At 45.5% G+C, this 26511-nt stretch overlaps 1 protein-coding gene across 1 annotated transcript in view; it reads right to left on the reverse strand.

Moving 5' to 3' along the window:
- Positions 1 to 18497: 18497 nt before the first annotated feature.
- Positions 18498 to 26511, reverse strand: part of cplane1 (ciliogenesis and planar polarity effector 1) — a 248313-nt gene continuing 240299 nt past the window's right edge. The window contains exons 62-64 of the mRNA XM_069915448.1: positions 23421 to 23539; positions 22811 to 22929; positions 18498 to 22085 (exon numbers count right to left, since the gene is read on the reverse strand). Of these exons, the coding sequence (XP_069771549.1) occupies positions 21951 to 22085; positions 22811 to 22929; positions 23421 to 23539 (373 nt within the window). The 3' untranslated portion in view covers positions 18498 to 21950. The remainder of the gene's footprint in view (positions 22086 to 22810; positions 22930 to 23420; positions 23540 to 26511) is intronic.

Raw genomic sequence — 26511 nt, forward strand, 5'->3', positions numbered from 1 at the left:
GGGCAAGGATCTTCTCCAAGGTAGACCTCACGTGGGGATATCATCAGATCCCAGTACACCCTGATGATATTCCCAAGACTGCCATCATCACTCCGTTCGGCCTCTTCAAATTCCTCCGAATGTCGTTCAGGTTAAAGAACACCACACAGACCTTCCAGTGACTCATGGATGCAGTGTGCCAAGACCTGGCCGGCACCTTCATTTACCTGGATGACGTCCTGGTGGTGAGCAGGAACCAACAGGAGCATATGGCGCACCTCCACAACCTCTACACCCGATTGAGTGAATTTGGCCTGATAATCAACCCAGCCAAATGCCAGTTCCAATTGGAGATCATTGACCTCCTGAGCCACAGGATAATCAGGGAAGGAGCCACACCGCTACCCACTAAAGTGGAGGCTATCTGGAAGATCCCCAGACCCAACATGACAAGGGACGACAGGGGTTCGTGGGAATGATCAATTTCTATCTCAGCTGCCTGGATCATGTGGGCCTTATCTTTTGCCTTGCCTGCCATCTGAGCGGAAATCACTTGGGAGGAGTCAGCAGAAGCCTTCGTGAAAGCCAAGGAAGCCCTGGTGGATGCTGCTCTCCTGGAACATCCCAGGTCAGAGACTCCAATGGCCCTGATGGTGGATGCCTCAGGAATGGCGATGAGTGGAGTTCTGGAGCAGCAGATCGAAGGAAATCAGTGCTTTTGACAGAGATCTACTGGCACTGTACTTAGCCATCCACCACTTCAGGTACTTCCTAGAGGGCAGGTCCTTCACGGCTTTCACAGATCACAAGCCCCTGACTTTTGCCTTGGCTAAGATCTCGGACCCCTGTTCGGCATGGCAGCAACGACACCTGTCTTACATCCCAGAGTACATCACAGATGTAAGGCACGTCTTTGGCAAGGACAACGTGGTGGCCAATGCACTGTTCAGGCAAAGTATCCACGCGCTATCAAGGGGAGAGGACTTCGTGGCTCTGGCAGAGGCACAGCAGAAAGACAAGATGCCCCGGTACAGGACTACCATATTGGGACTGCAGCTCCAGGACATTAAAGTCAGCACAGGTAACACCACCCTCCAGTGCGACGTGGCCACTGGTCAGGTCAGACCCATCGTCTCAGCAGCTTGGAGACTACAGATTTTTGACTCCATCCACGGACTGACTCACCTATCCATCGGGACCACAGTCTGGCTGGTGGCCAGCAAATACATGTGGCATGGATTGTAGAAACAGGTCAGCGGGTGGGCGAAGGTGAGCACACAGTGCCAAACAACCAAGGTACATCAGCATACCAATACCCCACCTCAGCACTTCGAGTCCACAGTACGAAGGTTCGACTAAATCCACATGGTCATAGTAGGACCCATAGTATCCCAGGGTTTCCACTGTCTGTTCTTGATGGTCGACTGCTTCACCAGGTGGTCAGAAGCAGTCCTGCTGGCAGACATGTCCACAACCTCGTACGCCAGGGCCCTCATCTCATCCTGGGTGGCACAGTTCTGGTTACTGTCCCACATCATATCTGACAGAGGGAACCAGTTCACATCCAGTCTGTGGGGTGCCCAGCTACATTACACAACAGCCTACCACCCACATTTAAATGGGTTGGTGGAGCACTTCCACAGGCACCTCAAAACCGTGCTCATGAGCAGACTCCAAGGACCTGACAGGGTAAATGAGCTACCATGTGCACTGTTGGGTATCCACACAGCACCCAAGGAGGACCTCAACATCTCTTCGTCTATGGAGCTCCACTGGTGGTCCTGGGACAATTCATACCATCCCCAGGCAGACAGCAGGACAACTCTGCAGTGTTCCTCAGCAGGCTAAGGGAAAAACTGGGCAACCTGACCCTGATTCCACCTTCCAGGCATGGACACGCGAGGACCAACATACCCAAAAACCTGCAGGACTGTGAGTATGTTTCCATTCTCAAGGGTCAACATCCTCCTCCACTTCAGAGGCCATACGAGGGTCCATTCCAGGTCATCCACAACAACAGAGCCATGTTCAAGCTGGAGGTCGGAGGCATGATGGAGGTCTTCACCATGGACAGGCTGAAGCCAGCACACCTGGACCCGGCATGCCCGGTTGAGACACCAGCAGCATGCCAAAGAAGCAGGCCACCGAAGGCTACAGAACTTTGCCTCTGGGCACCAAGGACAATAAGAACAATACCACTGGTCCTGGGGGTGGGGGTGGGGGGGAGTCATATGGTGGCCTGTCATGGCGGCGATGGAGCCGGTGCTCCGGGCAGCGAGCCGAACCAAAGTTCAGGAGCCCACACAGCAGCAGTGGCCCCAACAAGTGAACCAGCAGGTGAACAAGAGCAGCTTAAAGGCTAGCGACCCCCAAAATGGCACTGGCCTTGCTACGCAGTCAACAGACAGGGACAGCGCGCGAGGAAGAAGGCATTGCTACACAAGAAAGTATCCACGCGCGGGAAAACCCACTTGTGCAATACATGTTGTAACATCAGCCAATGGGGACCATGGTGGGAACAGTGCAAGTGTAAAAGTGGGGCTTCGGCCCAAATAAAACTCAGAGCTTATCCTGATTAAACTGCATGTGAGTCTTCTTTTGAGTTGTGCACGGCTACAACAGGAACATATAAACTCTGTACTCTCAAAATTTCCCTTTCAAAAGTCCTCTGCTTACCTCGCACATCCTTACCCAAAAACAACTTCTCCCAATCCACGCATTCTAGATCCTTTCTCATTTCCTCAAAATCAGCCTTTCTCCGCTTTAGAATCTCAACCTGAGGCCCAGACCCATCCTTCTCCATAAATGACTTGAAACTAATGGCATTACTTCAGTCACCTGTCCTGTCCCGTTCCCTAATAGGAGATCCAGTATTGGACTCTATTTGGTGCCTCTATATATTGATTTAGAAAACTTTCCTGAGCACATATGACAAATTCCAAGCCACCCAGCTCTTTTAGAGAATGGGAGTCCCAGTCCCAATATGTGGAAAAAAATCTCCGACTATCACAACCTTATGTTTTCTGCAGCTGTCTGCTGTCTCTCTACAGATCTGCTCCTCCAATTCTCGCTAACTATTAGACAGTCTATAATACAACTCCATGAGTGTGGTCATATCGTTCCTGTTCCTCAGCTCCACCCATGAAGCCTCAGTAGACGAGCCCTCTGGCCTGTCCTGTTCTGTCTGAGCACAGCTGTGATATTTTCTCTGACGAACAATGCCACTCCTCTCCCCTTTCAGCCCCCCTGTTCTATCACGTCTGAAGCAACAGAAGCCCAAACATGGAGCTGCCAGTCCTGCCCCTCCTGCAACCAAGTTTCACATCTGGCTGTTCACCCTCCCTCCTGAGAATGCTGTGAACTCGAGCTGCGATATTTCACACCCTAGCACCAGGGAGGCAACAGACCATTTGGGATACTCAATCTCTTCCACAGAACCTCTTATAACCATATAATTACAACACAGAAACAAGCCATCTCAGCCCTTCTAGTCCACACTAAACCAAGTCCTCTCCTCTAATCCCACCTCCCTGCACCTTGTCCATAACCCTCCATTCCCCTCTGTTAGGTCTGCTTTGTTCATGAATGAGTGAGACAAACACCAGACTGAGTCGAAATCAGGGTTCTTTGTTCTTTATTACCGGATTGTAACACTTGCGACTAACAAAGTTAGTCGGAGAATGCATTCTGCCGTTATCAGCAAAATGGTGATTTTTTATACCCTTGGATACATGCTTAGAACATCATCATATCATTACTTGTCCAATGACTAAAACTGTTGCTATCCTTTCCCTGCTAGCTTCCTGCCTCTCAATCCATCAATGTCTCTCTTATCTTGTAAGTACAAGGATGCATTTACATCTTGTTACAGCCCTGTACATTCCCATCTCATGATGTTTTACCTAACAGGAGTACAAGGACACCTCCCCTTCTTGTTACTGCCCTGTACAGGGTAACTCCCTACACATTCCCATCTCATGATGTTTTACCTTACAATCCCTCCTTTGTCCTCTTTAGAGGACAATCTCGCCCTGACTATGCTACCACCGCGTTACATTAGTTCGCCTATTATTGCCAAGCTCTATACGGGTTCTGTTCACAGGGCAGTTCGGCTGGTGGGCGAGGGCTCCCCCAACCCTCCTTTGCGTACACCCCCCATCCGTCACCCCGATCCCATTGCCTGTTTACAAGTTTCATCCCATTTGCCCCCAAGCAAAAAACTAGCTAACCCCCCGTACATTAGTAAATTCCCAAGTTAACATATGGTCTACAATCTAATTCATAATACTTGTTCTACAATCTGATTAATAATGTTTGTGTTACAATCAATGTTATAATATTTGGGTTACAATCAAGGTTATAATATTTAGGTTACAAGCAAGGTTAAAATTATATGTGTAACAATCTAATTCACAATCCCTCCTTTCTATCACATTCCCCTTCAGACTCCAGATCGATCTCAGCAACTTTCTCCGTCTCCTGTAATGTGAGATAGTCTTGCTCCACAGCCTGCACAGCTTGATATTTCGGAGGCAGTTCATCACGGTCAGCAAAGGCTTTCTCTATGGTCCTCGTGACCAGCGTTCGAATGCATGGAATACAACAACAGCCACAAGTGATAAAAATTGATACAGAAATGAACAAACCCAGCAAAAGTTGTCCTAACAATGTGCTCCATCTCCCAAACACTCCCTGTAACCAGAATAAAACAGGATTGGAGACTCCAGACTGGGCTTTTAATTCTTTCGCCAATGCCCTAAGTTTCGTTAACCCTTAGTGAGTGATCCATCTGGCCCTGTGTTATTAGAGATAGAAGTGCAGCATAGATCTCCAAACATAGCACACACTCCACCTTTCTCTGCCAGGACCATATCAATCGCTATCCTATTCTGAAGTGTCATAAGGGAAGTTTCTGACAGTTGTTGATGTATTGCCTCAACAACGTCCTTGGTCAAATTTACAAGGCGCTGGACATTATAGTGAATAAGGTTGATCCTATTAACATTCTTATTTACAGTGATGGGAAATATTGCACTAAAAACAGGAAAGCTTTCAAACCCAGCTGCAGTCTCATCGGCTAATTTAAATTCGTCCGGAATATTCCGGGCTTGGCCAATGGCATCAATCCATACCCCATCAGGGTTCCTTCCTCCCGGCCCCAAGAGTCCAACACTCCTCCTTTTTCTCCACAGCCAACTCTCTGTGTGGCGCAATTCTAGGGAATCCTCGTCTCCCTCCTGCCTTTTGACAATCAGCACTGGCGCATTAAGGGTTACTAGAGCACACCGACCATCCCAGTTAGCGGGGAGCCAGTTGTACAGCACTCTTCCTCCACAAAACTCATCTGTGTAGTCATTCAATCTGCTACAAGTCTCCTTAGTTTCAGATTCATTTTTTTGTTATGGGACCTCAAAATCATCCCCTGTATATGTTCATGATAACCAGTAACCTGTTTGGCTGCCCTGTCAGGCACCCTTGTGGCGTTTTCCTTGCTAATAGTAGGTCGTCTACATACTGAATCAGTGTAACATCTTCCGGGAGCTTTAATTTCATTAGGATTTCGCTAAGGGCCTGATTGAACAGTCCTGGACTGTCCTTATAACCCTGAGGTAATCTAGTGTATGTGTACCGATGTGCTTGGTAAGTGAAAGTGAACCAGTCTTGGCATTCCTCAGCTAATTTCAAGCAGAAGAATGCGTTTGCCAGATCAATGACAGTATAGTATTCGTGCTCCGGACTCAGAGCCCTAAGTGCTACATATGGGTCTGGGACTGGTCTCCCGATAGTCTTGGTAGCCAAGTTAATCTCCCGGAGGTCGTGTACCATCCTCCAGTCTTTTCTACCCTGTTTGGGAACAGGCATGATGGGCGTGTTCCACATACTGTCAGGTGCCGCCCTTAAAACCCCTGACTCCATTAACCCTTCTATCGTTCCTTTAATACCCTCCTCCTGACTGGGCGACAAGCGGTATTGTTTTCTCCATATTGGTTCCTGCCCGGGGTTGGCCAATTTTAGAAATACCTCTCCTTTTATTACTCCCACATCATAGGGCCCCGTTGTCCATATATGTGGACTCAGATTAGAAAGATATTTGTCTGAGTCTCTGTGATCAATATTTTCTCCTTCTATGGCTCGGTCTCTTTCTACTTTCTCATTCACTACCTGGTCCCATGCTTCAATATTCAGTCTGACAAATTTTCCTCCCTCCGAGGTGGAATATCCCGGGATTTCTGTCTGCCTGTATTCACACCCTATCGCTTCCTTTACCATCGGACCCAGCTGTCGAGCGTGATGATCTTTGTCAATACCCAAGGTCACATGAGGCACACTTTCCACTCCTAAGCAGAACCACTCCATTGTTCTTCTGTCATGACAACCATAGCAGCTATTCCCTCCTTACCTACAAAGATAAATGGACAATGTATCATTTCTGTCTTCCCTTCTTTTAGAGAGTCCCACCTCTCCTCATATTCCTGGTCCGGGTGGATGGTGTAGTTTAATGTAACATGCATAGGATCTAGTGGATAATGGTAATCCCCATACCGAGGAATACTGGCCCTCCACTCAAAAAACTGTTTAATCAGCCCTGGGCCTGGTTCATCATACAGTAGCCGACTCCAGAAAATACTAACCTCCACAGAGTCTTCTGAAGCGTTAGATGGGGTCATTACTATAAACTGTCCTCCCCTTCTTATTGTATCCCCTGGGTATGTTAACCGAAGGCCCTTCTCAGAACATTGTATGGTTATTCCTAGTTTGGTAAGAATGTCCCTTGCTAATAAATTAATGTGGCAACTTGGCACAACCAGGACAGGCGTTTTAACCCTTTGTCGTCCAAATGTCATGTCGATGTTATCTGTATAGGGCTGTGTTTCCCTTATCCCGGAGAATCCTATTGTAGATAATGTTTTGCCCGAAAATGTGCTCCCTGGGGGTTTTTTAATCACTGTCGTAACTGCTGCCCCTGTGTCAACCATAAATTCAATTTTTTCTCCATTTACCGTCCCCCAAATTTTTGGTGGCTCCCAGGGAGGCGTGATTTTTGATTCTCCAGGGCACCTTCAATAATCAAATTCAGCACCTTCCTCAATATAGTCATTACACTGAGGTGCCTGGACTTGTTGATCACTCTGCCACCCCCCGATTCTCTGGGGCCCATCAATGTGTCCACCCCTACCCCTTGCTTGTCCTCTTAAGTTTCCTCCTCTTCCCCGATAGCCTCTCATAGAGGGTAATCTTTTTCCCCTTGCTCTCCCAGCCTCCGGACAGTTCCGCTGGTAGTGTCCAGGATTTTGGCAGTACCAGCATACTGCATGTTCCCCTCTATACATTGTACCTAGCTGTCTTTCCCAACCATTTCTTACTTGGGGTCCCGGATTTATCACTGGCCCCATGACCTGTGGGACTATCTGTTGGGCCGCTAATTTAACCCCTATATGTTCTATGGCTCTCACCAATTTATCGGTTGTCTTGTCCACCTCCTTCTGGGACGCACTTTCTGACTTAGCATGCTCTGATTGACGATGTCGTTTGATTGCATGTGTCAGGTGTCTTTTCCACAAATCCTCTGACATTGTCTCTAATCCCACAATGTCCCTTAATTTTGCTTGAACCGTAGCAGGTAGTCCATTTATTATCCCATTACGAAAGTGAGCCCTTCCTAAAGGGCTGTGGTCGGGTCTTTCTCCAGTCCCTGTTTCCCATAAGTCCCATGCTCGAGTGAAATACTCGTGTGCAGTCTCTCCTTCCTTTAGTTGAAGGGTTACCAAGGCATCCAAACTATAGGGTGTAGGAAATGTTTCTCTAAGTGCTTCCCAAAATTTATTCCGAAGTGGGTTAAATTCTATTTCATCCCCCAATTTACTGCTTCTTACAATTTTCTCTATTTGCTTCAGGGCCCCTTCTGCCTTTAATTTTATCATGATAGTTCTGACATCTGCGAGTGCTAATTGTTCTTGGCAGGTTTCTCGCTCAAAACAAGAAATCCATGGACTAGCCCCATTACTCAACGGAGGTAGTTTTTTCATTAAACTCTCTAAGTCCATTCGTGACCAGGGTACATATTTTTGAGTTCCCCGTCCCGTGATCAGTAATGGGCATTGATATCTCAATTTTGGGGATTTCTGCTCCTTCTTTACTCTTGGCATGCATTTATTTATCCCACCTTGTTCTGACTCTTCTTCGTCACTGTCACTGTCCCTATCAGCTTCCAATGTCTCAGGGTCAAAGGTATATTGGTCACGTTCATCTCTAAGATAATCTTTTCGGCCATAGTTTAGTTGTTTTACATCTTTCTCTTTTGTTCTAACTATGTCCAGGTAGGCATGTCTATTTTTCTCCCTCCCGAGTCTTTTCCTTTTACTTTCCTCCCATGGTGGATCGTATCTCGTTTCCTCATCTGTACTACACTTTTCGTCCTTTACTCCTATTACCATTCCTTCAGCTTTAATTTCTCCTGACAGTGTTGTAGTTATCTTTTCCACTTCCTTCAATACACCTACCATTAATTCTTTTTGATCCTCACTGATCTGCCCCAGCACATTAATATCTCTGTTTAAGTTTTTAATGTTATCCTGAACCTTTTTCATGTTCCATTTCTGTATCTCTAACTCCTTTTCTATTTTCTTGGACTCCAGAGGGGTCTCTACATCTATTACTCCCCCTTCTATTTTTATTAAAGGGGCCTGTACCTCGTCTGATGTGTCCCTATTCCCGAGGTTCTTGTCACACCCCAGTGTCTCAATATCTGGATATAAGGGACGTGACTCCAGTGTCCCATCTGGGGTGCCAGAGAGAGAGAGAGAGAGAGAGAGAGAGAGAGAGAGAGAGAGCATAGCGAGAGAAAGAGATAGAGAGGCAGATACACAGAGCACAAGAGATAGAGAGAAAATGTCTTCAGATTAACACTTTCGTTTCAAAGGTTTTAAAGGTTTCAAAGGTTTTAAAAGGTTCTCATCCTGTGATCACTGGTCTGGATCAGAATGGGTCTCCCACCACTGGGAACTATCACTCCTTCCTTCCCTCCCACCTCGAGTGAGCTACATGTCAGCCCACAATGTCTGCCCTGATCCCGCAATGGTGGGGGTGCGGGAAAGAGGGAGGGAGAGAGGATAAAACAGGATCCCATTTGATGCGGAGCTGGAATTGTGGGCACAAAATTAAAACCAAATTGTATTTCTCTGCCCTGCCCAACCTGGGGATTTCAGGGCAGCACCGCCACAGATTGGGATTGGGAGGGGGAGTGGGTGAGAGAGGAGGGGGGGGGAGAAGAGAGAGAGGGGGAGAGAAGAGAGAGGGGGGGAGAGAAGAGAGGGGGGGGAGAGAAGAGAGGGGGGGGAGGGTGAAAGGAGGGAGGGAGAGAGCAAACCCGGACACTTCGTGGCTGGAAACTGGAAACAGGCACTTTTCCTTTCCCTTCTGTGTTTTGTTTCTTCCAGCTTATCTAAGCCTCTACGTTTTAAAATTTTTTTTTTTCTCACCTGTCAGGAACATCTCAGTGCCCCCGGGTAACCAACCCCTCTTCCTCCAGCGGTCTACACATTTTCGGAGCATTTTTTGTTTTTCCAATGCCGCATTACTGGTATTTCGCTCCTCTAATTCCTGATTAATTTCCTTAATAACTTGGTCAAAAGTCTTAGCAGGCAACTGTACAGCCATAGCTGCGGGACCGCTTTCTAATGCCTGTTTTAATTTAGGTTTTTGTCCGTTTAGGGGATCTATGTCAACGAAAATTGCTTTTAAAAATGTCTCCTTGCAAGCTGGATGACTAATATCTTTTAAAAGAACAGTCTCTAAGTCTTGTCCTCCAATTGACTTCAGACTGTCCTGTATACTCTGATTGCTCGTTTTCCACTCTCTGTTTTCCCAAAGGGGTCTGAAAGTTAAATTACAACTAGAAAACCAAATATTTGGGCTATACTTTTGTCCTGTTTCCCTGTACCAATCTATGAATTTACGTAACTTTATCTCCTTGGTGATGTTGGGAATACCCTCATTTAACTTATCAAAAGTATTTCGAATAAACTGGGTGTCTCTTAGGAGTTTGTCAACTTTTTCATTAATATCTCCTACCTGATCCGGACACAGCTGTCGCAGCCTTCTGTCGTCGTTCTTGTTCACCAGGCAGGCGTCCCTGAGTACTTTTTTTTGTTGTCTCAAGGTCTCTAGTGTCTGCTGTGGTATTCCACCACGGCGAATTGGGGAAATAAATTCTTAACTTCTCAAGTGTACAGACATTATCATACCTACCGGACATTTATAAGTCAGTCTCTCAGATACAATTGAGGCCAATAAGCCTGAACCTTTGTTTTCTTTCAAAGCCCAACCTTCACGTGGGAGATTTCTCCTCTTAATAACCAGTTTAGGGCAGAAAACTCAGGTCCTCAATTGTTTATAGACCACCTTCTCACTCTATTGGACTTTGCAACGACACAATAAAGACTTTTAAACTCTAGTAGTTTCTTGCGAAGAACTTAATAAATGTCATTCAAACACCTTAAGGACTTTTATCTTGTCTGTAATCACTTACGTGTTACAATCCTGGCATGCGACCTTCAATTGTGGTCGTCTAATTTGTCCGATCTCCAGTTCTTACTGACAATCATAAAGATTTTAAAAAAAAGAGAATTTTGTTAAAACAGGCTTCTCTGGACCTTTTTATCAGCCGGCTGAGATGATTGTCAGAAAAAACAGAAACCGTCGTCCAGTGTTCACTCACCCATCACGTCGGGGTCACCAAATTGTTAGGTCTGCTTTGTTCATGAATGAGTGAGACAAACACCAGACTGAGTCGAAATCAGGGTTCTTTGTTCTTTATTACCGGATTGTAACACTTGCGACTAACAAAGTTAGTCGGAGAATGCATTCTGCCGTTATCAGCAAAATGGTGATTTTTTATACCCTTGGATACATGCTTAGAACATCATCATATCATTACTTGTCCAATGACTAAAACTGTTGCTATCCTTTCCCTGCTAGCTTCCTGCCTCTCAATCCATCAATGTCTCTCTTATCTTGTAAGTACAAGGATGCATTTACATCTTGTTACAGCCCTGTACATTCCCATCTCATGATGTTTTACCTAACAGGAGTACAAGGACACCTCCCCTTCTTGTTACTGCCCTGTACAGGGTAACTCCCTACACATTCCCATCTCATGATGTTTTACCTTACACCTCCCATCCATATACCTATCCAATTTTTCCTTAAATGACAAAATGGACCCAGCTGCCACTGCTTCTCCTGGAAGCTCATTCCACGCAGCCACCACTCTCTGAGTGAAGAAGTTCCCCCTCATGTTACTTCTAAACTTTTCCCCCTTAACTCTCAACTCATGACCTCTTGTTTCAATCTCTCCTACTCTCAATGGAAAAAGCCTCTTCACATCAACTCTATCTATCCCCTTCATAATCTTAAATACCTCTATCAAATCCCCTCTCAACCTCTACGCTCCAAGGAATCAAGACCTAATCTGCTCAATCTTTCCTTGTGATCTAGATTCTGAAACCCAGGTAACATTTTAGTAAATCTTCTCTGCACCTTCTCTACCTTGTTGATATCCTTCCTACAATTTGGTGACCAGAACTGCACGCAGTATTCCAAATTTGGCCTCACCAATGCCTTGAACAGTCTCAACGTCACCTCCAAACTCCTGTATTCCATGCTTTGATTGATAAAGGCCAGCAAACTATCCACATGAGATTCTACCTTCAGGGAATGAAGAACCGCTATTCCCAGATCTTTCTGCTCCACTGCATTCCCCAATACCCTCGCGTTTACTACGTACGTCCTGTTTTGATTATTCCTTCCAAAGTGAAGCACCTCACACTTCTCAGCATTAAACTCCATCTGCCATCTTTCAGCCCACTCTTCCAACCAGTCCAAATCCCTCTGCAATCTTTGAAAACCTTCTTCATTATCCACAATTCCATCTATTTTAGTATCATCTGCATTTACTTATCCAATTTACCACCCCATCATCCAGATCATTAAACTATATGACAAACAGCAAAGGACGCAATACTGAACCCTGAGGCACACAGCTTGTTACCGGCCTCTATCCTGACAGTTATCTGTCCCCCTATGGAATCCCCTATCATTTTTGCCCACCTCTCCTCCTCTCTTCCCTTCTTAGCCACAGGAGCAGACCAGACTCCGTGCCAGAGACTGATCCCCCCCACAACAGTTTCCAAAATGGTATACTTGTTATTGAGGGGGACGCCCACAGAGGTGCTCTGCACTGCCTGCCTGTTCCCTTTCCCTCCTGTTACCCATCTACCCTTTTCCTGCCCCCTAGGTGAGATAGTGTCCCTGTAACTCTTGTCTATCAACCCCTCTGCCTCCCAAATGATCCAGAGTTCATCCAATTCCAGCTCCAATTCCTGAACTCGGCTTGTCAGGAGCTGCAGCTGGATGTACTCCTTGTCGATGAAGTCGCCAGGGATACTGCTGGAAGAGGAGCTTTCCCCTTCCTTGGCTGCTATTCACTGTTTATGACTAGAAAAACAAAATATATATCTAAAACCGGCCCTTACCTGTGCCTACCTGCGAAATCCATTTTGTTCCTTGAAAAGGGTGGCCCTTTCTTACTTCAACTGCCACTATCCCGGGGGGGGGGAGTCACGTGATGGAGTAGTGGCCGGTAGGGGAACTCCAGCCCTCTCCAGAAAAGTTAAAAAAAAGATAGAGAAAAAGCAAAGGCACAAACTTAAAAATCAAAACAAAGTGAAAGTAAAAGTGTGAAGAAAATGGCAGCGAAGAAAGAAAAACCAAAAACAATGGGAAGAAAAGAAGAAGGAAAGACGTCGGAAGAAGGTGAAGGCCTTACCTGTCCGAAGAGGCCCGCCGCGGAGAGAGAAGCCCGCTCCCACAGGTCAGTGGAGGTCCCGGGCTTGGGACTACAAAAATGGCTCGCAGAGCCGAGTAAAAGTGCGCAACCGCACATGCGCGATGTGCATGAAAAAACACACTGACGGGAGGGGGGAACAGCTGCGGAGTCGATCTCCACAGCTGAGAGAGACACCTGCAGCACAGCAGCAGGTGCAGAACACAGACAATAACGAGAACAAGAAAGAAGAGGGTAAAAAGAAAACAAGGAAACAACAGATGGTCAATCCAGAGGAAGAAGAAGAAGAAGAACAGAAAGAAGTGGAAGAAGAAGAGAAAGGCGAGACAATGGATGGATCTTTTTTTAAAGAATATATGGAATCAGTGAAAGAATGGCAATTACAAGAATTTGATGAGATAAAAAGAAGAATTAAGAATGCAGAAGAAAGAATGAATAAAATGGAAGTGGCCATTTCAGAATTGGCAAAAAGAGTGGAAAATATGGAAAAATGAGAAACATTTGTAGATATGGAAGTAAAAGACTTAAAAGAGAAATTAGAAGAATCTAATAAAAAAGCTAAAGTGGCACAGGAGCTGTTAGCTCAGAAGATAGATATAATAGAAAACTATAATAGAAGAAATAATATAAAGATAGTGGGCCTTAAGGAAGATGAAGAAGGCAAGAATATGAGAGAATTTATAAAAGATTGGATCCCCAGGGTCCTAGGAAGACCAGAATTACAGGAAGAAATGGAAATAGAGAGGGCACATAGAACTTTAGCCACGAAACCACAACCGCAGCAAAAACCAAGATCCATTTTAGTAAAATTCTTAAGATATACAACAAGAGAAAATATATTGGAGAAAGCAATGAAGAAAGTAAGAGAGGACAATAAGCCACTGGAATATAAAGGTCAAAAAATTTTTTTCTATCCAGACATAAGTTTTGAACTCATGAAGAAGAGGAAGGAGTTCAATACAGCGAAAACGATCTTATGGAAAAAAGGATATAAATTTATGTTAAGGTACCCAGCGGTACTTAAAATAATTATTCCAGGGCAACAAAACAGACTATTCTCGGATCCAGAGGAAGCAAGGAAATTTGCAGAACGACTACAAAACAAGCAGAGAGATGTAGACATGTTTTTTTTTGAAGATAGCAGATACGCAAGAGAACATATTAATAGGAGGGGATTTCAACCTGAATTTGGATTCAAATATGGACAAAACTGGGAAAAAAATTAACAGAAAGAACAAAGTAACCAAATTTATAATTAAATCGATGGAAGAAATGCAACTTTTGGATATATGGAGGAAACAACACCCAAAGAAAAAGGAATATTCATATTACTCGGCTAGACATAAAACATACTCAAGAATAGACCTATTTTTGTTATCAGCTCGTATGCAAGATAGAGTAAAAAAAACAGAATATAAAGCTAGAATACTATCAGACCATTCACCCTTAATATTGACAATAAAGTTAGAGGACATCCCTCCAAGAATGTATACATGGAGATTAAACTCCATGTTACTCAAAAGGCAGGATTTTAGAGAATTCATTGAAAGACAAATTAAAATGTATTTTGAAATAAATACAGAATCAGTGAAAGATAAGTTTATACTATGGGATGCAATGAAAGCATTCATTAGAGGGCAAATAATAAGTTATGTAACCAAGATGAAGAAGGACTATAATCAGGAAACAGAGCAGTTGGAAAGGGAAATAGTAAATATAGAAAAAGAATTAGCAATGAAGGAAGATACAACTAAAAGAAGAGAATTGGCAGATAAAAAAATAAAATATGAAACACTACAAACATATAAGGTGGAGAAGAACATAATGAAGACAAAACAGAAATATTATTTTTTTTTCTTTGGCTTGGCTTCGCGGACGAAGATTTATGGAGGGGGTAAAAGTCCACGTCAGCTGCAGGCTCGTTTGTGGCTGACAAGTCCGATGCAGGACAGGCAGACACGGTTGCAGCGGTTGCAGGGGAAAATTGGTGGGTTGGGGTTGGGTGTTGGGTTTTTCCTCCTTTGCCTTTTGTCAGTGAGGTGGGCTCTGCGGTCTTCTTCAAAGGAGGTTGCTGCCCGCCACACTGTGAGGCGCCAAGATGCACGGTTTGAGGCGATATCAGCCCACTGGCGGTGGTCAATGTGGCAGGCACCAAGAGATTTCTTTAGGCAGTCCTTGTACCTTTTCTTTGGTGCACCTCTGTCACGGTGGCCAGTGGAGAGCTCGCCATATAACACGATCTTGGGAAGGCGATGCTCCTCCATTCTGGAGACGTGACCCATCCAGCGCAGCTGGATCTTCAGCAGCGTGGACTCGATGCTGTCGACCTCTGCCATCTCGAGTACTTCGACGTTAGGGATGAAAGCGCTCCAATGGATGTTGAGGATGGAGTGGAGACAACGCTGGTGGAAGCGTTCTAGGAGCCGTAGGTGATGCCGGTAGAGGACCCATGATTCGGAGCCGAACAGGAGTGTGGGTATGACAACGGCTCTGTATACGCTTATCTTTGTGAGGTTTTTCAGTTGGTTGTTTTTCCAGACTCTAATGTGTAGTCTTCCAAAGGCGCTATTTGCCTTGGCGAGTCTGTTGTCTATCTCATTGTCGATCCTTGCATCTGATGAAATGGTGCAGCCGAGATAGGTAAACTGGTTGACCGTTTTGAGTTTTGTGTGCCCGATGGAGATGTGGGGGGGCTGGTAGTCATGGTGGGGAGCTGGCTGATGGAGGACCTCAGTTTTCTTCAGGCTGACTTCCAGGCCAAACATTTTGGCAGTTTCCGCAAAGCAGGACGTCAAGCGCTGAAGAGCTGGCTCTGAATGGGCAACTAAAGCGGCATCGTCTGCAAAGAGTAGTTCACGGACAAGTTTCTCTTGTGTCTTGGTGTGAGCTTGCAGGTGCCTCAGATTATTATGAACAAATATTATGAACTAGGGGAAAAAACGCACAAAATTCTAGCATGGCAGCTTAAGACAGAACAAGCTAAGAAAATGGTATTGGCATCAAGGAAAAAAGACAAACAAATCACATATAATCCAAAGGAGATCAAGGAAAGCTTTAGAGAATTCTATGAACAATTATACCAAACTGAAAATGAAGGGAAAGAAGGGAAAATAGATGAATTTCTAACTAAAATTGAACTACCAAAACTAAAAATAGAGGAACAAAATAAATTAACAGAACCATTTAGAATAGTAGAAATACAAGAGATAATAAAAAAATTACCAAATAATAAAACACCAGGAGAGGATGGATTCCCAATAGAATTCTATAAAACATTTAAAGATTTATTAATTCCTCCCCTCCTGGAAGTAATCAACCAGATTGATAAAACACAAAGCTTACCAGATTCATGTAAAACAGCAATAATTACAGTAATACTAAAGCAAGGGAAAGATCCACTCACGCCAGCGTCATATAGACCAATATCTTTACTTAACACAGATTATAAGATAATAGCTAAACTATTAGCAAACAGATTAGCAGAGTATGTACCGAAAATGGTAAATCTAGACCAAACTGGATTTATTAAAAAAAGACGCACAACAGACAATATTTGTAAATTTATTAACTTAATTCATGCAGTAGAAGGGAGTAAAGCGCCAACAGTAGCAGTTGCTTTAGACGCAGAGAAGGCCTTTGACAGAGTAGAATGGAATTATTTATTCAAAGTATTGCAAAAATTCAGTTTACCAGAGAAGTATATTAATTGGATTAAAGCATTATATAAGGGACCATTGGCGAAAGTGACAGTAAATGGATATATATCAAGGCAATTTAACTTAAGCAGGTCAACACGGCAGGGATGCCCACTATCACCTTTATTGTTCGCGTTATCTATAGAACCACTAGCAGAATTGATAAGAACAGAAAATAATATAAAAGGGATAAAAATAAAAGACAAGGAATATAAAATCAGTTTATTTGCGGATGATGTTATAGTATACTTAACAGAACCAGAACTATCAATAAAAGAATTATATAAGAAATTGAAGGAATATGGAGAAGTGTTGGGTTACAAGATTAACGTAAATAAAAGTGAAGCAATGCCAATGAATAATGCGGATTTCTCAAAATTTAAGAAGGAATCACCATTTGGATGGCAAATGCAAGCAATAAGATACCTAGGTATACAAATAAATAAAAATCTCGGCCAACTATATAAACTCAATTATTATCCACTAATGAAAAAAATTACAGGATGATTTAGAGCATTGGAAAGATTTACCACTAACACTAATAGGAAGGATAAACTGTATTAAAATGAACATTTTTCCAAGGATATTATACCTATTTTGGGCATTGCCAATACAACTGACAGAGAAATTCTTCAAGGAGTTAAAGAAAATAATAAGGAAATTTTTATGGAAAGGGGGGAAACCGAGGATAGCACTAGATAAATTAACAGAATGGTATAAACAAGGAGGCTTTCAACTGTAAAACTTTAAAAATTATTATAGAGCCGCACAATTAAGATGCCTATCAGATTTTTATCAAAGAAGGGAAAAGCCAGATTGGACTAGATTAGAATTAGATAAAATAGGGGAAAAGATACCTGAACACATATTATATAAATGGGATGAAAAATTGGTACAACATAGAAGTTCTCCAGTATTACATCATCTCCTCAATATTTGGAAGAAGGTTCATGTAGAAAGAAATAAAACAAATTATCAATTACCAAAACTAATATTGACGCAAAATAAGTTACTCCCTTTTACAATAGATAACCTTTCCTTTAGAGAATGGGAGAAAAAAGGGATCAAAAGAATAGAAAATTGTTTTTCAGGAAATAGATTATTATCCTTTGAACAAATGAAAGATAAATACAATATAACTCAAGATACAGTGCTGGCATACTACCAATTGAGATCCTACTTGAAGGACAAATTAGGAAGCAGTCTGAGGTTACCAGAGGGAAGTAACTTGAATATGTGATTACAGATACAATGATAATCAAAAGATTTATAACAAATATGTATATTAAACTGCAAGAAAAGGAGAATGAGGAAACAAATGGTAAAACTAAACAAAAATGGGAACAAGATTTATATATAAAGATAAAAAAGGAAACATGGGAGAAGTTATGCTCTGGAACGATGAGAAATACAATAAATACGAGGTTACGTATGATACAATATAACTGGATACACAGGCTATACATTACACCTCAAAAGTTAAATAAATGGGACCCAACAGTATCTGACAGATGTTTTCACTGTAAAAAGGAAATGGGAACAACAATTCTTGCAATCTGGACGTATGAGAAAGTAGAAAAAGTTTGGGAAGATCTCAATCAGATATTAAATAAAATAACAGAAAACAATATACCAAAGAATCCAGAGATCTTCCTCATAAGTAACATAAAAAATAAAGAATTTGGAATTGATTTGGAGGATGCACAAAAAAGATTCGTTAAGATAGCCCTAGCCGTAGCAAAAAAATGTATTATGTCAACCTGGAAATTGGAAGATAATTTGAAAATACAACAATGGTATATAGAAATGAATAAATGTATTCCATTAGAAAAAATAACATATAGTTTAAGAAATAATATTGAAATATTTGAACAAATATGGGAGCCTTACATTAAATACAATAGCGAAAACCTACCGGGGACAATCATTACCTAAATTAACGAAAGGAGAAGGAAATGAAAAGAATTGACTCAGTGGAATTTCTTGTTTATGTTTATTGAATGACAACATTGTCTGACTGGTTTAATGTATCTTAGATTTTGTACTTTAAATGGACGGGAGTGGGGAGGTAGGGAGGGTGGGATGGGAGGAGGGAGGGGGGAGAAAATGGCACTGTATATGTGTGAAAAGGAAAAAGTGTGTATCATGGTTAATGGGATTTATGGTGTGAAAAATAAAAATTAAAAAAAACTGCCACTATCCCTCACCTCTTACCTGTCCCTGCTGAAGCCTGTCGAGCCAAAGCCTTCCCACTCTGACTCAGTCCACTCTGACGATGACTGCTCCACTACTCAATCCCTTGCTGTTATAGGGATACTCAGCTTCTTCCCCCAATCAACTTCTTGCTGCCACCTTGCACCTTTTTAAAATCCAACTGCTGCCGCTCCTCAGGTCACCTGACCACTCTTACTCCAATCAGCTTCTTCCTCGAATCCGCGGTCTTCCACCTGCAGTTCTCAGCACCCTCAGCCTGTGTGGATTCCTCGAAGTCACCAGCAGCCTGGAGTCTGTGTATTCTTCAGATGCAGAACCCCTCACCACCTCCATGGCCACCATCCCGTGGGCCATCTCCTCCTTCTCAGAGAGTAGTGGCCCTGTTTTCTGGTGCCCTGCGCCAGACTGCTGCTTCCCCTGAGTCTGCAACCCCTCGTGGTCACTGCCGATTATAGGCGCCACCATCTTGGGTGCAGATCCCACGGTGGTGGGATTTTTGAATAAAAATGTTTAAATAAATAAAATGAAGGCCACTAGCCCAAACCGCTGGTTAAGTAACCTTATCTTTGCTACATTAAGGACATTGTTTAACCAGCTGAGTTTCTCCAGCGTCGTGTTTTTACTTCAATCACGATGTCTGGTCCCATCTTGAAGAAACCCATTTTACAGCATTGATCCATAACTTTTGCTGCCAGACATTTCATCAATGCCTCACCTACCCCCTCAGGCATGACTTCCTTTTTCGAAAGCCAGGCCAATCTCTTCAGCACCCTCTCCAGTGCAATCATGTCCTTTCTACAGTTTCACAACCAGAATCTCACACAATAATCCAACAGCAATCTAACCATCTTCGTGTAGGTGCAGAATTCTCCCACATTCCCACTGATCCGTTCTTCACCTTCACACCTGGAATCAATTAATCCGAGTCCTTGGGATGTGGGCACAGAGAGAATGTCCAAACTCCACGCAGTGCCCGTGCTCAAGACTTCCTTTGCCTGGATCACCTCTCCACTCCACGTCTACATCTGGCCCTGTATACATCACTCCAACACCATCAGAGACAGAAACAGACCATTCGGCCCAGCAGAGCTGGTCTTCAGCTACCACGGAGAACACCCTGTATTGCAGACCACAGATGCCTGGAGTTTAAGACCATCTCTCACTCGCATCCAACCTTCAACTTCACAATGAGGAGCAAAGGAGTGATCTTTTCTATGATTTAAGTTTGTAAAAACTGACATAAAAAGTGATTTTGGAATCGTTATACCAACTGTCCTTAATTACCCTCCCATCTCCCGACTCTTAATTCCCACTGAGTGCATGCCTTCTAGGGCCCTTTGCCCCACCAGTCTCCCTCCAAGGGCCAGTGGCCACATCCATGGCCTCTCTCTTCTGTGTGGACTCAAAGCAAGTTAAAGGCAGGCATGAGCACAGGGTAAAACTTTACTGGATGTGCATGACAGTAACAATTGTACAAATAAATATTTCCTGGAGTGCAGTGCATCACAAATAGCCACACTCCTCGCTGAACCTTTACTGGGTTCCAAGTGTCCGTGACCCCCAAGGACAGGACACCTCTGTTCAGGAAGGTCCAAATGGACTGCTATTGTACAGAATCCTGTTTATCAAGGGTAAAGATCAGTGCACGTGTGATGGGACAGTCACTGGTTTACCAGGGTAAGGGTCACGTGCGACGGGACAGTCACTGGTTTACCAGGGTAAGGGTCACGTGCGACGGGACAGTCACTGGTTTACCAGGGTAAGGGTCACGTGCGACGGGACAGTCACTGGTTTACCAGGGTAAGGGTCACGTGCGACGGGACAGTCACTGGTTTACCAGGGTAAGGGTCACGTGCGACGGGACAGTCACTGGTTTACCAGGGTAAGGGTCACGTGCGACGGGACAGTCACTGGTTTACCAGGGTAAGGGTCACGTGCGACGGGACAGTCACTGGTTTACCAGGGTAAGGGTCACGTGCGACGGGACAGTCACTGGTTTACCAGGGTAAGGGTCACGTGCGACGGGACAGTCACTGGTTTACCAGGGTAAGGGTCACGTGCGACGGGACAGTCACTGGTTTACCAGGGTAAGGGTCACGTGCGACGGGACAGTCACTGGTTTACCAGGGTAAGGGTCACGTGCGACGGGACAGTCACTGGTTTACCAGGGTAAGGGTCACGTGCGACGGGACAGTCACTGGTTTACCAGGGTAAGGGTCACGTGCGACGGGACAGTCACTGGTTTACCAGGGTAAGGGTCACGTGCGACGGGACAGTCACTGGTTTACCAGGGTAAGGGTCACGTGCGACGGGACAGTCACTGGTTTACCAGGGTAAGGGTCACGTGCGACGGGACAGTCACTGGTTTACCAGGGTAAGGGTCACGTGCGACGGGACAGTCACTGGTTTACCAGGGTAAGGGTCACGTGCGACGGGACAGTCACTGGTTTACCAGGGTAAGGGTCACGTGCGACGGGACAGTCACTGGTTTACCAGGGTAAGGGTCATATCTAACTGTACAAGGCTGCTATTTATTAAACACAGAACAATTCGTTCTGCTGTTTGTTAAGGGTGAGGGCCACTCAGAGTTGTTTATACACGGGCACTGACTGTAACTGTACAGTATTGCTGGAAGATTTCAATGACATTCTGTGAGTTTGTAATGAATTTGGATGGTTTCAGTGGATGTGGAGTGTGTGTTTGGAATCACAAGGTGTACAGTAGGCATGAAAAATTTATGGAGAGAGGATTGGAGTGGAAGGTTTAGAATGTGGGTGGGGAGTTGGAGCAGTTACAGTGTGCTTATTATATGTAAATGGTTCAAGCAGGGTTTATGGGGTGTAAGGTGGGTTGGGAGAGGGTCCAGGGGGGTCTGGAGAGGTTACAGAGGGTTTGGTGTAAGGAGTGGGAGAGAGTACAGGGGTTTATGTAGGAGGTGGGAGGGGGTTGGGGGGGTTTGGTGTAAGGGGTGGGAGGGGACGGGGCGTTTGGTGTAAGGGGGAGAGGGGAGGGGAGTCTGGTGTAAGGGATGAGAGAGGGGATGGGGGACGGTGTAAGGGGTGGGAGAGGGGACGGAGGGGTTGGTGTAAGGGGGAGAGGAGACGGGGGTTTGGTGTCAGGGGGTGGGATGGGGAGAGGCTGGGGGTGTGTGTGATATGGGTGGGGGTGGGTGAGTACAGCCTCGGTGAGCCTGGGGTTGACGGTGTGACATCAGCTGTTCACTTCTGGTTCCTGCTGGCCACCATGCAGTTGACAGAGTTCCAGTCCAGCTCACAAAGGACGTCATCGATGGTGTCTGACTGTACATCCTGATCTGCCCTGGCCCCAGGATGGGGATCCTCCACGTCTGCCTCCTGACACAAAAAGGGCAGAAAAGGTTCAATCACCAACTCGCATTCTGGCCCACTGCCCCAGATTTGACCCATCCCCTCCCCCCCCCACACTCCCCCTCCCCACCAGCCCACAGACCTGTCCCATTGCTCTGCCACCGTTTCCCCTTCCCACTGTCCTATCGTCTCCTCCACCCTATACCCTCGCTTCCCACCCCTGAAATACCCATTGCCTTACCCCCACCATCTCCCTCCCTCCCCCCAGACTTACCCCATCAATCACCCCACATCGCCCCCCTATCCCTCCCTCCCCCCGGACACGTCTCATCTCACCTTCTCTCCCTCCCAGATCCACTCAAATCCCTCCCCCATCCCAGATCCACCGCTCCCTTTTATAACCAATTCACCCACTCTCCTGTCACGCACAGACCTGTGGGATCATCACCCCAACCCCTCCCCACACATTGCCAGACCCTCCCCTGCCCTCCCAAAACTCCCACTCCTTCCCTCCTGAAACATTCCTACCCTTTCCCCTGCCCTCCCGAAACACTCCCACCCCTCCCCTCCCAACTTTCCCTCCAACACACTCCCAACCCCTCCCTTCTGCTCGCTCCACCTCTATACACTTCCCCAACTCGACATATTATGCCCATCTCCATTGCCCCATCATGACTCCACTTTCCACCCCTCCCCCTCCATACCCCTCTCCCACCCCACCCCTGGACTCCCCAGACGGTGCAGGGATTTACCTGGAGGAGGGGTTCTGTGTCCCGGGCTAGGATGTGCCGGATTAATTCAGGGGGGCTCCAACGGGACAGGGAGTCGGTGTCGTCTAAGTCATCTGCTGCCGTGTGGAGGGGTTGACAGACTGGGGATGGGAATGTATCAATTACTCCCCTGCACCAGCACTCATCCCCGGGCCAGACGTGGTCACCAGGGCAGATGTGATCACTCCCCATACCCCCAAGGTCAGAAATGGTCATTCTCCATACCACCCTCGACACTAGCTGGGAGAGGCCTGTGGTCACTCTCCAAGCTGAACCTGTGGTCATTCCCTAGGCCAGGCCTGCAGTCACCCTCTGAGCTGAACCTGTGGTCATTCCCTAGGCCTGTTGTCGCTCCCCAGGCCGGGCCCGTGGTCACTATTTGAGTTGAGCCTGTGTTCATTGTCCAGATTATGTCACTCTTCCAACCTTGGGATAGGTAAAACTCGACTCTCCCAGGGTAAGTGAGAGATTTTCTGATGCAGACATCGATGTACAAGGTAATGGTGCTCAACCAGTGGGAGAGCCTTCCGTAGGGAAGAGGAGGTACTCACCTAACTGAATGGCCCTCTGTGGTGGGGGAGGAAGTACTCACCCAGCTGTACGGCCTTCCCTGGGGATGGGGGTGAGGATCGTGCTCCCCCCATCGTGAAGGTGTCTGACAGGCTCCATGAGGCTCGACCGGCCGACAGACTGCGGGAGGCTGGACTCCTCCTGTAACACAGAGCAGAGTGAGGGCACGGTCACAGACTCCGACCCTGTCCACACACGCAGGTAATGCACACGCACAGATCACACAGAGACAGTTCACACACAGCATGCACACAAGCAGACCACACCCATCCAGAGTGACACAGCCTATACATACCAAGTGCATTTGTACACACTTACCCAAACACACTCAACGGGAATATACTCAAACTGTGTACATCCAGCACACCTCAGGGGTGCACAAACACAGACTGTACAGTTCTAGTGCACACATTACACCTACCCATACACTCAGTCTGTGCATACGTTCCCACACACGCACACTTCACGTCCCACTGTGGATCCACAAACACGATCTCTGCACAGCCAAGATGCGTGCCATCTAGGCGCACAAACACACAGACAAACATCCACAAAACAATCTACTGGAGAAACTCAACGGGTGGAGCAATCTGTTGGAGATCAAGAACGTTTTGGGTAGGAGCCCTTGATCAAGATGGACAGGGCAGAGGGGAGGCAGCCAGTACAATGTGGAGAGGGTAAGAGAGGTTGGACAGAATCAACAGGATATGGACACGATGCAGAGTCAGGCAGAAAAGGGGTAGATGGAGTTCAGTCCAGATAAGTGTGCGGTGATGCATTTTGGAAGGACAAACCAGAAGACTGAGTACAGGGTTAATGGTCAGTTAATTAAGAGTGTGGATGAACAGAGGATCCTTGGAGTTTAAATCCATATATCCTTCAAGGTCACCGCACAGGTTGATACGATAGTTAAGAAGGCTAATGGGATGCTGGGTTTCATAACTCGGGGGATTGAGTTCAGGAGTCAGGAGCTCATGTTGCAACTCTATCAATCTCTGCTGAGACCACATTTGGAGAATTGTGTTCAGTTCTGGTCACATTACAGGAAGGATGTGGAAACTATGGAGAGGGGACAGAAGAGATTCACCAGAATGTTGCCTGGATTGGAAAAAAAGTCTTATGAAACAAAGTTAGCAGAGCTGGGACTTTTCTCTTTGGAGCGAAGAATGATGAAAGAAGACTAAATAGAGGTCTACAAGATGAAGAGAGGCATAGATAAGGTGGACGCCCAGCGCCTGTTTCCCAGGGTAGGAATAGCAAACACCAGAGGATGTGTGTACAAAGTGAAGGAAGGGAAGTTTAGGGGAGACGTCGGGGTAAGGTTTCTACACAGAGAGTTGTGGGGGCCTGGAATGCCTTGCCAGGGATGGTGGTGGAGGCTGAAAGTGTATTTTGATTTCAAAAGGCCTTTGACAAGGTGCTGTTCAAGAGGCTACTTGATAAGAGTGAAACAGGAAAGTCTGCAGAATCTGTGATTGTAGTAAAAGCACAGAAACGCTGGAGCAGCTCAGCTGGTCTCACACTGTCCATAAGAGGTAAAGATATATTACCGACATTTTGGGCCTGAACCTCATACCTTGACAAAGGACTCAGGCCCAAAACATCGGTAATATATCCTTATCTCCTCTGCTCCCTGCGAAACCTGCTGAATTGCTCCAGCATTTCTGTGTGTGAGGAAGATAAGAGGACACATACTAGTCTGACCGATGGACAGGAAGCAGTCAGATACAGGCATCCTATTGTAATTGGCTGCTAGTTGCTAGTGGTGTTCCAAAGTCAAACACAAAAATCTGTCGACACCGTGGTTGAAGTAAAAACACAATGTTTGAACCTGCTGGAGCTTCTCCAGCGTTGTGTTTTCACTTTTGCTGGTGGTGTTTCATGGGTCGGTGTTGGGGCCGGTTTTATGTTGTATATTAATGATTTGGATTATGGAATGAATGGCTTTGTGGCCAAGTTTGCAGATGATACGAAGGAAGATGGAGGAGTAGATTGTGTAGAGGAAACGGAGGCTGCAGTAGAAGATGAGGAGAATGGGCAGGGAGGTAGCAAATGAAATGTGATGTCATAAAGTGTACGGTCGTGCACTTTGGTGGAAAGAAATAAACAGGCAGACTGTTTTCTAAATGGGGAGAAAATTGAAAATGCCCAGATGCAAAGGACCTGGGATCCTCATGCAGGACGGCCTGAAGGTAAACTTGCAGGTTGAGACGGTGGTGAAGGTAAATGCGATGGTGGTGTTCACTTCAAGATGAATAGAATCTAAGAGCAGGAATGTGATGTTGAGGGTTTATAAGGCCCTGGTGAGGTCTCACATGGAGGATTGTGAGCAGTTTGGGGCTCCTTATTTCAGAAAGAACATGGTGACATTGGAGAGGGTTCAGAAGAGGTTCACATGGATGATTCCAGTAATGAAAGGGTTATCATATGAGGGACACTTGTCAGCTCTTGGCCTGTACTCGTTGGAATTTAGGAGAATGAGGAGCGATCTCATTGAAACATTTCAAATGTTGAAAGGCATTGACAGAGTAGATGTAGAAAGGATACGAGGGCAGAACTTCAGGATAGAAGGGCGTCCACTTAGAACAGAGATACGGAGGAACTTCTCCAGCCAGAGGGTGGTGAATCTGTGGAATTTGTTGCCACAGGCAGTTGTGGAGGCCGGGTCATTGGGTGTACTTAAGCCAGAGATTGATAGGTTCTTAGTTAGCCAGGGCATCAGACATTATGGGGGTGAAGGGCGGGCAATGAACTAATGGACACAACTTCACTTTTTCGCAATTATTTATTTTTAAAAAATCTTATATTTATGTAATTGTGATTTTGCAACTTGGTCTACACCATAATGCTTCCACAAAACAACAAATTTCATGACATATAATTCATAACAATAGACATTCTATGTTCATACCGTTGGGGTTTAGACTGTGCAGGTGGATTGTAAGATGCCTTTCCTCTGGTTTATGGCAGTGAGAATCACCCTGACCAAGGAAAAGGCCAAGGATGGACAGGACACTGTAGGAATGGAAGGGGACTTGACATAACAGCAACCGGGAATCAGTCACCAACACAGACAGATACCTCACTCCACACACCCAGGTGCCCATCTTTGA

Source organism: Narcine bancroftii, chromosome 1 (assembly GCF_036971445.1).
Source record: "Narcine bancroftii isolate sNarBan1 chromosome 1, sNarBan1.hap1, whole genome shotgun sequence".
Lineage (NCBI taxonomy): Eukaryota > Metazoa > Chordata > Chondrichthyes > Torpediniformes > Narcinidae > Narcine > Narcine bancroftii.